The sequence below is a fragment of the Emydura macquarii genome, unplaced genomic scaffold (genome assembly GCF_026122565.2).
Source record: "Emydura macquarii macquarii isolate MOO-44397 ecotype Brisbane River unplaced genomic scaffold, CSIRO-AGI_Emac_v2 contig_1045, whole genome shotgun sequence".
Taxonomy (NCBI): domain Eukaryota; kingdom Metazoa; phylum Chordata; order Testudines; family Chelidae; genus Emydura; species Emydura macquarii.
The window spans coordinates 6804018-6817595 of record NW_027131182.1 but is presented as its reverse complement, the minus strand read 5'-3'; the positions used below and the strand labels follow the sequence as shown (position 1 = coordinate 6817595).

General features: G+C 37.9%; 1 protein-coding gene across 4 annotated transcripts in view; it reads right to left on the bottom strand.

Annotated features, from left to right (window-relative positions):
• DCC (DCC netrin 1 receptor) overlaps positions 1 to 13578 on the bottom strand; it is a 653315-nt gene that overhangs the window by 356808 nt on the left and 282929 nt on the right. For all 4 annotated transcript variants that reach the window (XM_067545413.1, XM_067545412.1, XM_067545415.1 and 1 more), the window contains 2 exons: positions 12698 to 12848; positions 12143 to 12279 (listed from right to left, as the gene is read on the bottom strand). In XM_067545413.1, coding sequence (XP_067401514.1) covers positions 12143 to 12279; positions 12698 to 12848 — 288 coding nt within the window. The remainder of the gene's footprint in view (positions 1 to 12142; positions 12280 to 12697; positions 12849 to 13578) is intronic.

Sequence of the window (13578 nt, the reverse complement as noted above, 5' to 3'; positions counted from 1 at the left end):
GGAAAAAAACTCCTACCAGTAAAATGACACAGCTATTCCACAGGAAAGCTTTTTTGCAGAAAGTGGTCTGGTTCTCTTAGGACTTCAGCAGTATAATCACTTCTGCTTTTCTTTGTGTTTTTACAAGCTGTTTAGAGTGTATGTGTGTGTGTGTGGGGGGGGGGGGGCAATCTGTCACTTTTACTCCTTAAAACCAGCCAGCACTAGAGGGAAAAACCCCTTTCATTTTGTGTTCTTCTGGCTTCTTGTCTTCTATTTTAGGAATGTGCCAATGCTATTGCAAATAAATAAATACATAAATAAATATACTAATGTTCATCGTATATTGATGAGACAGTCCTATGACATGAAGTTTTCTAGCTTTATTATCCGTCACTCACAGGAGAAGATGCTGGCTGAGACAAGCACAACACATGCAATATTTAAGAGCCTTTCATACTATATTTTTTAAATTACCCTTATGGCTAGAACTCTCAGAAAGGCTCAGTATCCAGAACCAGGGCCAGCTTTCAAGAAAGCTCAGTGTCTGAGCCCTTTTGAAAAGCTAGCCCTTACTCAGGTGCCTTGGTGGGAATGAGCTCTTTTAAAAGTTGACCCCAATGTGGGAACTGAGCACTTGAAAATATGACCCTAAACTCTTTTGAAAATGAGGTCCCATAACTGCCTGTGTGGGCCATGCTGGACTGGGATTCTGTAATACATGATAAACAGATTAAAGATGTTTTCTTTCAAGAATTTTTTTTGGTTATTTAATGAGACGTCTTAAAAAAAAAAACTACAAACACATCCACACAGCCAGTGTAAAATGAAAAGTAATTTCAATTTTCCTGAGTGGGTCATTTTGAGGGTTTTTTTCAAATAACTATATTTAATGATTTTATCTTTATGCAAAAATAAAAAATGTTACCTATTTCAGGAACTAATCGGGAATAGCAGTGTAGATGTGGGGTGTAGAAAGCTATGTAGGGCATATATCCTACGATTCTGGTGTGTCCTTACTCAACTCACCTAAATAGTGCTTCACAGTTACACTGCTATATATACACCTGTACTAAGGATGCATGCAGTATATATACTCCACATGTCACCATAAGGTTAGACATAGCCTAATTTCTCATAATGACACTCCTTTTCTGCTGGTCAGGAGAAATTTTAAAGGGCTAGGAGTTTTCTAAAACCCCTGTAGTAATTAAGATTCAAAACATTCCTGTGATAGATTTTTATTCCCATTTTACAGCTGGAGAAAGTTAGGCACTTAGGGCCAGAATTATCTTGATTTATAACTGCTAGGGATCTGCGACAGTATTATCCAGGGACTGATCTCTCAGGGGTGATGAACAATTGTCAATTCCACTAATTTGCAGAGTCATTCAGAAAATATGGATCTGGCCTGTCTACACTCTTAACCAGAAAAATATCCTTCTTCTTCTGAAGAATGACAGGTAGCTATAGTCCCACTGTTACGGTTTTGTCAATAATAATAGACCACAGGAAAACAGAGTTTGGTAACTCAGGGGCCCCATTTCCTGTAAATTGTTGCACAAGCACAGTCTGATGTGATGAATTGCAAGATCCAGGCTCCAATCATGAAACTGATTGTGTTCTTTTCTCACCCTTTAAAGAATAAGGAGATGTGAATTATAAAGATCAGATTAATTCCCATAGGAAGAAAAAAAATTGAGATACCATTAAAATTGACGTGTCTTCTCCTGAACAATGTAGGATAGAGTTGGAAATGCCAAGAAGACATAGTATCAACATACATAAGACAGGGGTAACAATTAGTTTTCAATTTAATAGGTAGTTTGCTTACAACTAAATATATTGTGTTCTATTAGAATGTATTACATTTTATTGTCTTTCACCACAGATGTCAACACAGGCTTTACATACTCATAACTATTCTGAGTCACAGCCAGCTCCAATAAAACTTAGTAAACTTCATCATTCAATCACAACTCTAAAATGTAGCAATGTAGAAGATCTTGGACGTTAATGAATTTACATTGGGCCAGATTTATAGAAATGTGTGTTCAACTGCAAGCCCTGTATCTGAGAGCAGACAACCATTTGCATGGGCAAATTAGCTATGAAACAGCACACAACCAGTTTTGAAAATCAATCTGAGTCAAAATGGTGTAGTTGCTAAGCAACAGCATTAAGACAATGCATGATATTTTTGTTTGTACATTTCTCTCTCCTGTTGCTTATTTCTCAGGGGAAAAAAGACAAATATTTAAATTGGAATTTAATAACTGTTTTCATTCTTTAATTATACTATATTGAAAAATTAATGAATAATATTAGTGCTTCTGAAGAATAAGACATTCAAATAAAGGAGAGAATTATTCATCTGTATGCATGTACATCTGGAAGACCAAATGTCCCGATTTTATAGGCACAGTCCTGATATTCAGGGCTTTTTCTTATACAGGCACCTATTACCCCCCACCTCCTGTCCCGATTTTGCACACTTGCTGTCTGGTCACCCTAATGGATATCAGGTGGTCAGCCTGAGTGAAAGGGACTACAAATGCAGCTATCTGCATTCTGTGTTAGTACATGGCCCAAACCTACCACTGAAATAGTGGAGAAAAATCCAACTTGATTCCAGTGTCAGCAGAACAAGGCCCTAAATTTTGACCCTCATGAACCAAACATCATTGCAATAAAAAAAAGCCCACAGGTTAGTCTACAAGTTAGTTTTCAAGTATGGACACAAGGTATGGCCTTAAATATTAATTGAGGGGTAAAACTATAAAGAGTGCTTAATTGATTTAGGAGCCTAAGGGGGAGATTTACAAAGGTAGGTGGAGCAGTTAGGCTCCCATCTCTCATATAAAGTCACATGGAGTTAGGCAGTCATTCCCCTTTCTGCCTTTGTAAATCTCCCATTAAGTCCCATTTTCAATTGACTTTCAATGAGAATAAGGTTCCTAAATGCCTAAAAGCCAGATTTACACAGGTATTTAGGAGTCTAAAGACGCAAATAGGTGCCTACTGGCATTTACAGTAGATTAACTTGAAGCCTATTGGAATTAGGCACCTATTTGCATCTTTAAGCACCTAAATATCTTTGTATACCCAGTCCTAAGTCTCTTTTGAAAATGACTCTTAGGGTCCTAAATCACTTAGTCAGTTTGGAAAATTGTACTCAAAGCCTAAAAAGTGATTATCTTTGGCAGATTCTAGAGCAGAATGCCTAGGCAGCTGCACAATACAAATGCCATAAGTGGTTACCTAGAGCAGCAAATCATCCAGTAACTGGGTGAGAACAAGCTGGTATGGTAGAGCAGTAAGGACTGGCATTTGCTGGTTTGCCTATAACACAAAAATCATTAGTGTGGACCATAAGGGGGAGAGTGTATAAGTATCACTACAGGGTATTAAGATATAATAAAAATACAGCAGTCTAGTTACAAATGTAGTTCTTGTTCTGCAGGTTTGAGGGTACATATGCATCAGATCATTAAAATATCCATACAGAACTACAGATTACTGCCTGCTATTGTGATAATCTGTACTTTATGCAGAATAGATCTCACCGTTGATATTACACAAGTACAGTTGAATCTTTTTATAAGGTTCAATTTGAGCAATTTCCCATCTGATTGTTATAGAGTATCTGAATGATCACTACAGCCAGATCCACAAAATGATGTATTTCTTGAATTAGAGAATATTGCATAAAAGCAGCAAAGTCATCATGCCCATAACCGATCTTCCTGACAGATTTGAATTTTCCCATTAACCGTTGCATTTCCATTGCCACAACAAAGATCTTCGGAAATCATCCTCAAATTCAGTATCTCCAACTATTTTCCCTAGGTCATTTGAGAGAGCATCAAAAGCAAATAGCTCCTTTTTACATACATATTCTGCTGTTGGGTTGAACATGAATATGCATATTATCGGAAACTGGCAATAAACTAAGTTTTATTAAAGCCTCTCCCATAAAGAAATGGCAGAAGAGAGATATGGTCTGTAAATTTGTAAGATGATAGCCCAGAGATGTATTGACAAAGATTACATTTTCAGAAGTATCTGAGTGAGTTAGGCAACTCAGTCTACGTATATTCACTGCCTATTCTCACATTACCAAACACCATCCCAGACATTCTCTCGCAATCTGGGCTCACCTTCAAGTCACTCTTGTGAGAGCCCATTAAGGGCAAGACACTAGCCTAATTTTTCCATCATGCTGCTGCAGACCTAACTGCTCATATTTGCACCAACAGTTTCAAGAAAGCAAGGAACATAGCAACAAAGAAAATGCTATCCTGGAGAGAGCAGTGCTCATCTTAGAGACAGGATCCTGGACTGACATTGGCCAGTACCAGCAGGTTCAAAGTAAAGCAGAGTAAAGTTATGGAACAACACCTTAAAAGGAAAAGTTTCTTCCTTACCCTCCATTAGTTAAATGGTGATTAATGCCTGGAAACATACAGGTTTATATTCCTACCAAAACTCTATTTTTAAAATCCTTGTTTACAACAACTCTGGATGTTTTCATTATCAATATAAAATAGCTAGATTATAAAATAGATACTATCTATATAAAATAAAATATTATTTTATAATCATACTAAACTCTTAATTTTAATGCTATATTCTCCCCCTCTCTCCGACGTCCTTCTATCTCCTACCAATAAAGTGTTCCTTACTTGTGGCAAACTTGAACCACAGACTCTAAGCAGATAATCTTCATCACACCTCTGATCCCCTTCATTTCTCTCCACACTTCTGCTTTTCTCTTTTTTTCCTTTTATTTCTGCTTCTCACCAAAAACAAAATTCACCTGGTATGTAGACAAATCACAAGAAGGTTTACTCATGATCAAAACCTGTCAGATTTCTCCACCCTAACTGATCTGCCTTTATTGTATGACTCTTGCATGCAGACACCCAACTTGTGGGGTGAGGAGAAACTTCCATCACAGTTTTAATAAAAACTGAGCGTCAACAAATATGACATATTCTCTATGACACAAAGTCTACAATTTTCAGTCACTTTAAAAAAATGCAAGCAGAGGACTTCATAATATCTTAAGATCAGCTACTAGGTATATCACCAATAGCATTGCTTTTCATAACATTTTTATACATGCATCTGTATCAACATCATCATAATCCTTACATTTTCTTCAGACACATGATGCAATGGTGGATGGAGTGATTCCCAAGGAAACATTACTGCCTCTCAATCAATTGCATAAAACACATTCTAAACATTGTCTAAATGGTTGTTTACTGGATAGAAAATAACTGCTCCTGGGGTGCCCTTAAAGTCTATTGATTGCATAATATATGTTTTTAAAATTGTCTAAATAAAAGAAAACAAAAATGAAATAACTATTGATCCATCCAGTTCAGCCCCTGTCTTTTGGAAGGACTAGCTGCATTTTAGCAGGTATATCCTTGAAGTGCTAGCAGTCCTCAGATATTCATCCATTCCTTTTGATGTTTGCAGCTCTTGCTACTTCACTAAGCATGGGCAGCCTATCCCATTTCCCAAAAGTATAGTGCAAAATCTCTTCCCAATGACCAAGCTAAATACATTACTTTTACATCATTCATGTCAAATCTCAAACATATTTTGATAGTTAATAATACTGTGAAAACACCTGGAAACAAAAAATCTTCATGTAAAACATGTCCCTACAGTTTCAAAATTCCATGGAATTTAACCTCTCGACTCCCACTCATGCCATTGTGAGATGTCCTAAAATGAATGAAAAGAAAACAGACGTTTCAGCATGATCAAACTGACAAGACACTCAGCAGCATGTTGCACATCCTTCAATCTGAGGAGCTGCGGCATGGGGAGGCAAAAGAGGAGGAACTGTAATAATAACATGCATCTTTCATGCATCCGACGACGTGGGTTTCTGCCTATGAAAGCTTATGCCCAAATACATTTGTTAGTCTTTAAGGTGCCACAGAACTCTCACTGTTTTGTAATAATAACAGTAAGAAGAGATGACGGGGTGGATGTGTTATGCTCTTGTGTCCTTAGTTTAATTCTGCATTCACTTCTGATATATATGAAAGAAATTTAAAAAAAAAACAACCCTGATATCCTATATTCTACTTTTGGACCTTAGCTTTACAGTGATGGTAAAAATGACTTGCAAGGAGTTTTTACAGCCTTTTTGTGACTTGTGGCATTTAAAAAAAAGAAAACCTGCCTGGGATAATCCATCATGGAACAATCTTTTGGATTATCTGTTTCCACTCTAACCTTCTATTGCATACATAGTTCCAGATAGAATGATAGATTCAGGTTAGAGAATAACTAAAGAGCTTGAACTGTGTTTGGCATTCAGAACAAAACACCTGACTGAACAATGTACTTCAGATAGCTTCTGTGCAGTTAGCTATTGGTTGGACACAGAACATTCAAAGGTATAAGCAGAATATACAGCTGTGGTTTCCTTAATTTACCCTACCATGCATTAATACAGAGGGACATATCTTCAGCTGGGGTAAACTGTCATCACTCCAGCGATTTCAGTGGAATCGTTGCAATTTATAACAGTTGAGATTCTACCCCAGAATGTTTCTGCATCAGGGATTTAAGAACAGTGAATGATCTTTTACAGTGTGAGAACTATTTTACCGTTGATGTTTAGTAACATGGTATATCCTTAGACATATTTTTCACATCCATAGTTGACTGAATTCTTTTTGTATAAATGGTTCAAGACTTGTGACCAGGGCCGGATTTCCAATTAGGCAAGTAGGCACATGCCTAGGGGTGCCTAAACAGTGGTGAATCACCACACAGGCCAATGGGGCCCATGCCCAGGGGCCCCAACCAATTTGGGGGCCCCGCACAAAAGTTGGAACACTGGCCCTGCCCCCTGCTTCTCCTCCTCTCTCCAGTGGTCCTGCCTTGCTCCTCCTCTTCCCCGAGGCCCCAACTCCTGGCCAGGCCAGAAGCCGGAGCCCAGGCATGAGCACATTCCCCTTGCCTGGAGCTGGCCAAGCCAGTCACCCCAAACCCACGCCCCTCCACTCACCTCCCCTCACGGAGTTGGCCTGGCTAGCCCCTTTCTCCCCCGTCACCCCTCCATGCGGAAAACACAAAGGTCAGTTGTAGGCGGCAGGGGGGAGGGAGAATGCTGAAGATGCTGTGCCGAGGGGTGCGTAAAATGTAAATCCAGCTCTGCTGATGCCCAGCAGGATAAGCCTAAAAGACTCTTCCAGAGGCCTAATATACAATTGTCTGGCTTTTGTTTCTAGGCATGTCAAACAATGCTTTTTCAACACAGGGCTTTTCCCCTAGCATTTACTCTATTCCCAAATGATCCACACACAGGAATGTTCTCCAAGCCTCCCTTAGTCAGTATTTTCCATTTGATATATTCACACATATTGTGGCAATGGAAGTTGTGGAGTGGAAATAAAACCAAACAAACAGCTTTGCTTGACCATCCTGTGCAATACTGACTACCTCTTGGTCATGGCAAGCTGAGTTAGTATTCTTGGAAACCAGGCGAACACTGTGGAGGCTCATCTTTCTTGATGGAAAACAAAACTGATGCAATAATCAGTTGATCCTAAAAACTCAATAGTAAAATGTGTTTGTTTACATGGCTTCAGTTTGGAAGCATTTTCTTAGTTGTCTCTTTATAGATTACACATAAACTCCTTTGTAAAAGCCAGGAATGCTGTTTTTCTGCCAACACCACCTTTTGGACCTAGTCTTCTGCTTTTGCGGGCTGTGTCTCTCTAATCGGTGACCTGAAACTATTCAAACCCGTGGTCCTGACCAAGTACTGCTGTGAAACTCTTCAATTCTCTATTGCTCCTTAGGGGACATTTCTTTTAAATGGATCTTTTAAATCACAGAATCTTTTAAATCACAGAAAGAGAGAGCACCAATTATGTTACGTACAATAATCTCAGCCAGATTAAAAGTAGCTTCGAGATGCAAGTGCTGTTTTACTATGAATCTGAAAATGTATCACATTAACATGCAATTGTTTATTTGATGAAAAATCTTCTAAATCCTTAAAAGACCATGCACACCTGCCTGTATTTTGCAGGTACAATTATAATTCTTTGTTATTTGAAATCTGACAGTCACATTATCTTTGCCTTTGGAATGTATAGAATTTAGAGACTGTCAGGGATATGCACAATAAGTGCTTGCAAAAGTCAGTTCTGCAAAATTGGGCCCCAATCTGGCAACTGTAATTGGAAACCCAGACTCTTACTCCAGCACAATGGTGTGCTGAAATCAATGGGATTCCATGTAGGAGTAAAGATCTGCACTGTGGACAATCTTTGCTTGATCAGTGCAATAGCCAGGGCATCTCAGGCCTGATCTTCCAAACAGAAATGTCTAAAGAGATTTTGTTCAAGCTTTAACATCATCTCCCAAAGACCAAGCAGGAAAATTTAATAAGAACATAAGAATGACCATGCTGGGTCAGACCAATGGTTCATCTAGCCCAGCATCCTGTCTTTCAACAGTGGCCAATGTCGGTGCTTTTCAACCTCCAAAAATAAATGCTTCTGAAAGCTTGAGAAGATCTAAAAAGAAGGAATTATAATGGACATTTATTAGCAAACCTAACCATAGCAGTGATTGTCATAATTAAACATTTATTTTTACTTAGCCTGGTCCATTAAAACCATTGCCAAGCATGCAGCTGATTTATAAAGCAAGAAGGTAATATTTACTGGACTTTTTAACTTTCTGCTGCAAAAGGAGACACGACTAACATCCTGCCATAAAAAATTTGTGCATGAAATATTCAAAGATAAAATTTAACAAAAAAATATTATTTAGCCTTTCCAGCAACTTCATTCCTCCATGCGTTTTTAGTATTATGAACAGTGTAGATGAGGGGTTGTTTTAAGCTCCCTAAAATAAATGGTACATAGTCTCTTCCCAGTGAAAAACATTCATTTTCCTGCCAGATAGTCTTTTATCTTTTAAATATTGAAGCTATTGCCCTATCATGTGATGTAACTAACTTTGAACTAGCATTGGCCCACTCATATAGCCTTCAGGAAAGATTTAATTATTGGAGTGTTTAATTTTTTAGCTGACGTGCAATGTTTTGCCTGTCCTTCTCTTCACAATATACTCACACACAAACTGTTTACAATAAAGCAATTATCTTTCTAATAAACAATGGATGCTTTGCAACAAAATATGCATTTGCAAATCACAGTTTTTTGTTAAATAAATAACCACACTTATTTTGAAGGAAATATACAGATTTATATACCACCAATGGAAAATGAATAAAAGCAATAAATAATTGTTATATATCTATAAATTAGGCTAATGGTATGAGCAACTCTGGTAAACTTCTCAGAAAGTTTCCTACTTACAGAGATAGATATAACAAATATATATATTTGTGTATACACACACACACACACACACACACACACACACACACTTTTTATGAAAATATGGATATGTAGGGATTTCTGTTATGCTCCATTACTAGATTGTAGTTTTTGTTGAATCTTTTACACTGTAGCAATACATACATAATACCTGTTACAAAGCAATATGATACATGGTGTTAATTTAAATCTGCCACCCTGTATGTGCTTATGAAAATAGATGACTAAGCTTTTAAAGGTTATCTAAATTGCACCTCCAAAACTGACACCCATATTTATTGTATTTTCAAAGTCTTCATTAGCTTATGTGAATAGACACTTATGGGCGGGGGGAAAGCCCTCACTTTGCATACACAGTTGAATGTTTTGCATGCACAATGTTTGTATTATGCATTTTTATTACATATTTTGCATGTGCATGCATGTTTCTGCATCAAACTTAGATGTAATTCTCATCAGCTCAGTGATTATGCCATCCTTTATGTTGGTATAGCCTCAATCACACAGTGGGTGCTCCATAAATAACAAGTGCCACCTTTTGAAACTTCTCTAACTTTCTTATATGACTATTATCATTTGTAGTATATGAATTGTATTACAATCTCCATTACAAATTTCTCTCTGCATAAGAATGAAAATAAATGCAAACAATTTCTAGATAAAGCATGTTTTATAGCATAACATTATTGTATATTTATATACATACAATATAATATTTATTTATGTAGTCATAGTCAAATGCAGAGGATAAAGACATGGGCTGAGATTTTCAAATCCTGAAAGGATTTGGATGTGTAATTTCTATTAATTTTCATGGAAACTGGATGGCCAAATCCTCCAAAGAGCTTTGAAATATTAGCAATGGCCTATGCCACAGGATCCTATAATCTACTATAGGTGAGAAAAAAATAAGATTCACATAATAGATAGATGCTTCTCGATCCACAAATAGCTACAATTCTATATAATGTCATTCTTGGTTTCCAATTAACATATTTCACAAAATAAATAAGCACTTTATCGCAGAAGTTATCTTTCATTTCTGTGTTTGATTCTTTACAAAATGAAAACATAGGTTTACAATAAATAGTTAAAAGTGAACTTCTGCAATTATAAAGTAATTTTTTATTTTCATACTGTAGCCAATAAAACATTGTGTACATTAATGCATTACAAAGTAATAGAATGGAAGTTTCCATCATGTATAATTACTATAACATTGCATTATGGCTTGATAAAAGGATATTGTTATATAAGCATTGAATATCCTATAATCCAAATTTGGGCTCTGTTCTCTAATAAAAGTATTTTTATGCGTAAGCTTTAAAACCAGAATGCAAAATGAACAGCACATTGAAATTATGCTATTGTTTGACTAAGTATTATCTATGTAGTTCCTTAAATCTTATTGAATAATGCTAATGTAGTTTTGTATTGTTCTCTGCTTAAAAAAATAAAAAACCTCTCAGAATTTAATATAATTCTGGTTCTCTTAAAATTTGACACAATAGGGGACAAAAGCCTGTTTCAAAATTTCTAAGACACCTTTCCACATTTCCCAGACAACATATTTTGGTAGTTAGCCAGTAAACTTACTATCTAAAAGAAGGGAGAAAGCATTTTCATGTAGAGAGTAACGCAGTAAATCCTCACTGCATCATTGCACAGTGTGTGGCATGAAAGGTGACCTTCCAAACTTGGGGTGAGGAACAACATCATATTTTTTGCTTGAATTCCTGAAGTTCAACATAATGGCTGTTAAAGCCTTTCCACTAAAAGCAACAACACAGGTACATAATACCTGATGCTAAAGCAGGCCCACCAACAGGAAATCTGGGTCCCAGGGCAGAACTGTCCCATCCTGCCCAGTCTGACCCAGGACCCGCCCTCTCCTCCACTTGCCACCGTGTCCCTCCCATCACTTGATCCCCCATCTCTCTTCCACACTCTCCCTTCCCCTAGGTGGCAAGTGATAGCTGGAAGGGCTGAGTGGGAAATGGGGGAGGAGGGACACGGTGAGTAGCAACAGAGGGGTGAGTGGGGAAATGGGGTGTTGAAGAGAGGAGGAGGGACAAGCAAAGAGGTGGGCTGGGGAGGAGGGATGCAGCAGCGAGCAGGGTGGGGGCGGGGCCTGGAGCAAAGAGGGGGCGGATGGCGGGTGGGAGCCATGGGCAGAAGAGGCGAGACGGGGAGCTAACCTCCCCATCCTCGAGGGGAAGCTTTCACCCTTTTGTCTATGGCCCGGGCCCCTTTTAAAATTGCCGAGCCCCCTTAAAATTGCCAGGCCCCTGCGCAATTACCTCCCTGTCAGTGGGCCTGTGCTAAAGCAAGGCCATGGAGTCATAAAGGAAAGAGAAAACAGTTAGGCAATTTCTGTAAGCAATACTATAGAGATGCACACCTTGCTAAAATAAGATTGCAGAGCACCATTATATCCATTTGTGACGATATAAACAAGAAAAAACAGTTAGTTGAGTGAAGCAAGTTAGGACTTGACACCAATATTCTAATAGCACATAATAATAAGCCAGGGACATTGTAAGACATTTCACTCAACTGTTTGATGTTCTTCCAGAGGTATACTGATTATGCGTATATACTGTTAATAGGTAGGTGAAAATCCTGTTCAAAATAAGGTGGGAACAGCACCAATTTACAGATAAGTACATGGAGACTTGCAGAGGAAAGAGTTATATAAGCACTAATGCTTATCAACATTCTTGGGAAATCAAAGGATTCCTCTTGCATAGAGCATGGAAATCTGTACTCACCCATAACTGTGAGCTCTGCAGAGGCACTACTGTTCTCATTCTTGTAGGTGACAATGCAAGTATATGTCCCGGAATCATCATCAGTCACATTAGAAATGAGTAAGTTACTGCCAGCCAGTAATGAATACTTTCTGGATCTATAACATTGACAAAAATACCCTTGTTCACATTAAAATAATATCTCCATATACAAAAGAAAAGCACTCAAGAGCTAAGGTACTCCACAAAGCCTCCTCTACTGGCTAGCTCTGATCTTATAATGTTGTTATTAAATGTTATAATTAAATTTTGAATGCCGCTCTACCTGACTTAAATAGCATTTCATAAAAGAAGACATTTGTGGCCAGTTCTGCCCTCAGATGTGCATGCACAGCTGCAAATGAAGTAAACAGCCATTTCATGTGCACAATGAGTCTTATTATTACCTAGAATAAAAGCTTGACCGCCTCAAAAGTTCACCAAATAGACAACACTTAAAATAGTAGTTAATGCTTTACTTTCACTTCACCCTAGGAAATGAAATTTCCTTACATAAGAGACACAAGTATGAAATACCTGACAGGAATCACTTCATCTCCTCGCATCCAGGTGAAAGTGGGTGTGGGAAACCCAGAAACACAACACTCAAGAACGGCGTCTTTTCCTTCAACAGCTACCACATTTGACGGTCTCTGCAGGAAAAATTGCTGTCTGTGCAAACCTGGATCTAAGAAAGAAAAAGAGAAAGATATCATACAATACTGATTGTGTTCAGAACAGGGAATTAAAACAGCCTATCAATAATAAACCCAAGGAATTCAGGTTTTCAAGTGTTCTCTCTGAAGAGGAAAAGAAAACAGTAGCAAAAAGCTATAGGAAGGGATATAGAATGGAGATATGAGAGAGCTGTTTGTTGATGGAAGGCAAAAGAGCTGTTTGAAGTTGGGGTGATATCTTTTTGTTCAGTTGTAGAAGCATTGTTCACAGAATGGAGTTAGAGCTGGGTCTTGGGAAGGTCACAGAAAACGTGCACTCAAGACAAAAAGACACAAAGGCATGTATAAGGATGTCAGAAAAGCTGGAGTCAAGGTATTCACAGTATTTTGAAGGTGGTGATAAGCAGGTCACAAATATGAGAGGTGAGAGAGAGGAAAAGGGAAGTTCAAGTAAAGTCAAGGAAGTCACCAAGATTATGAACATTGGAGACATAATGGAAAGTCTCAGCTGAGAAGGAAGCTAGGAAAAAGAGAGTAGCGTCCACATGCTCCTGTGGCTCAAGGGAATTTCCGAAAACAAATTTATTGAGCAATATTGAGACACAACTTCAACTTTAGTTGGTAGTAAGGCAGGCAGAAAATAGACTGAAAGGGTGACCAGAAAAGAGTCAAAGGAGTGAAAAGATTGGACACAGACACACATTCTTCATTTTTGTTTGTTTGTTTGTTTTTACTGAGTAT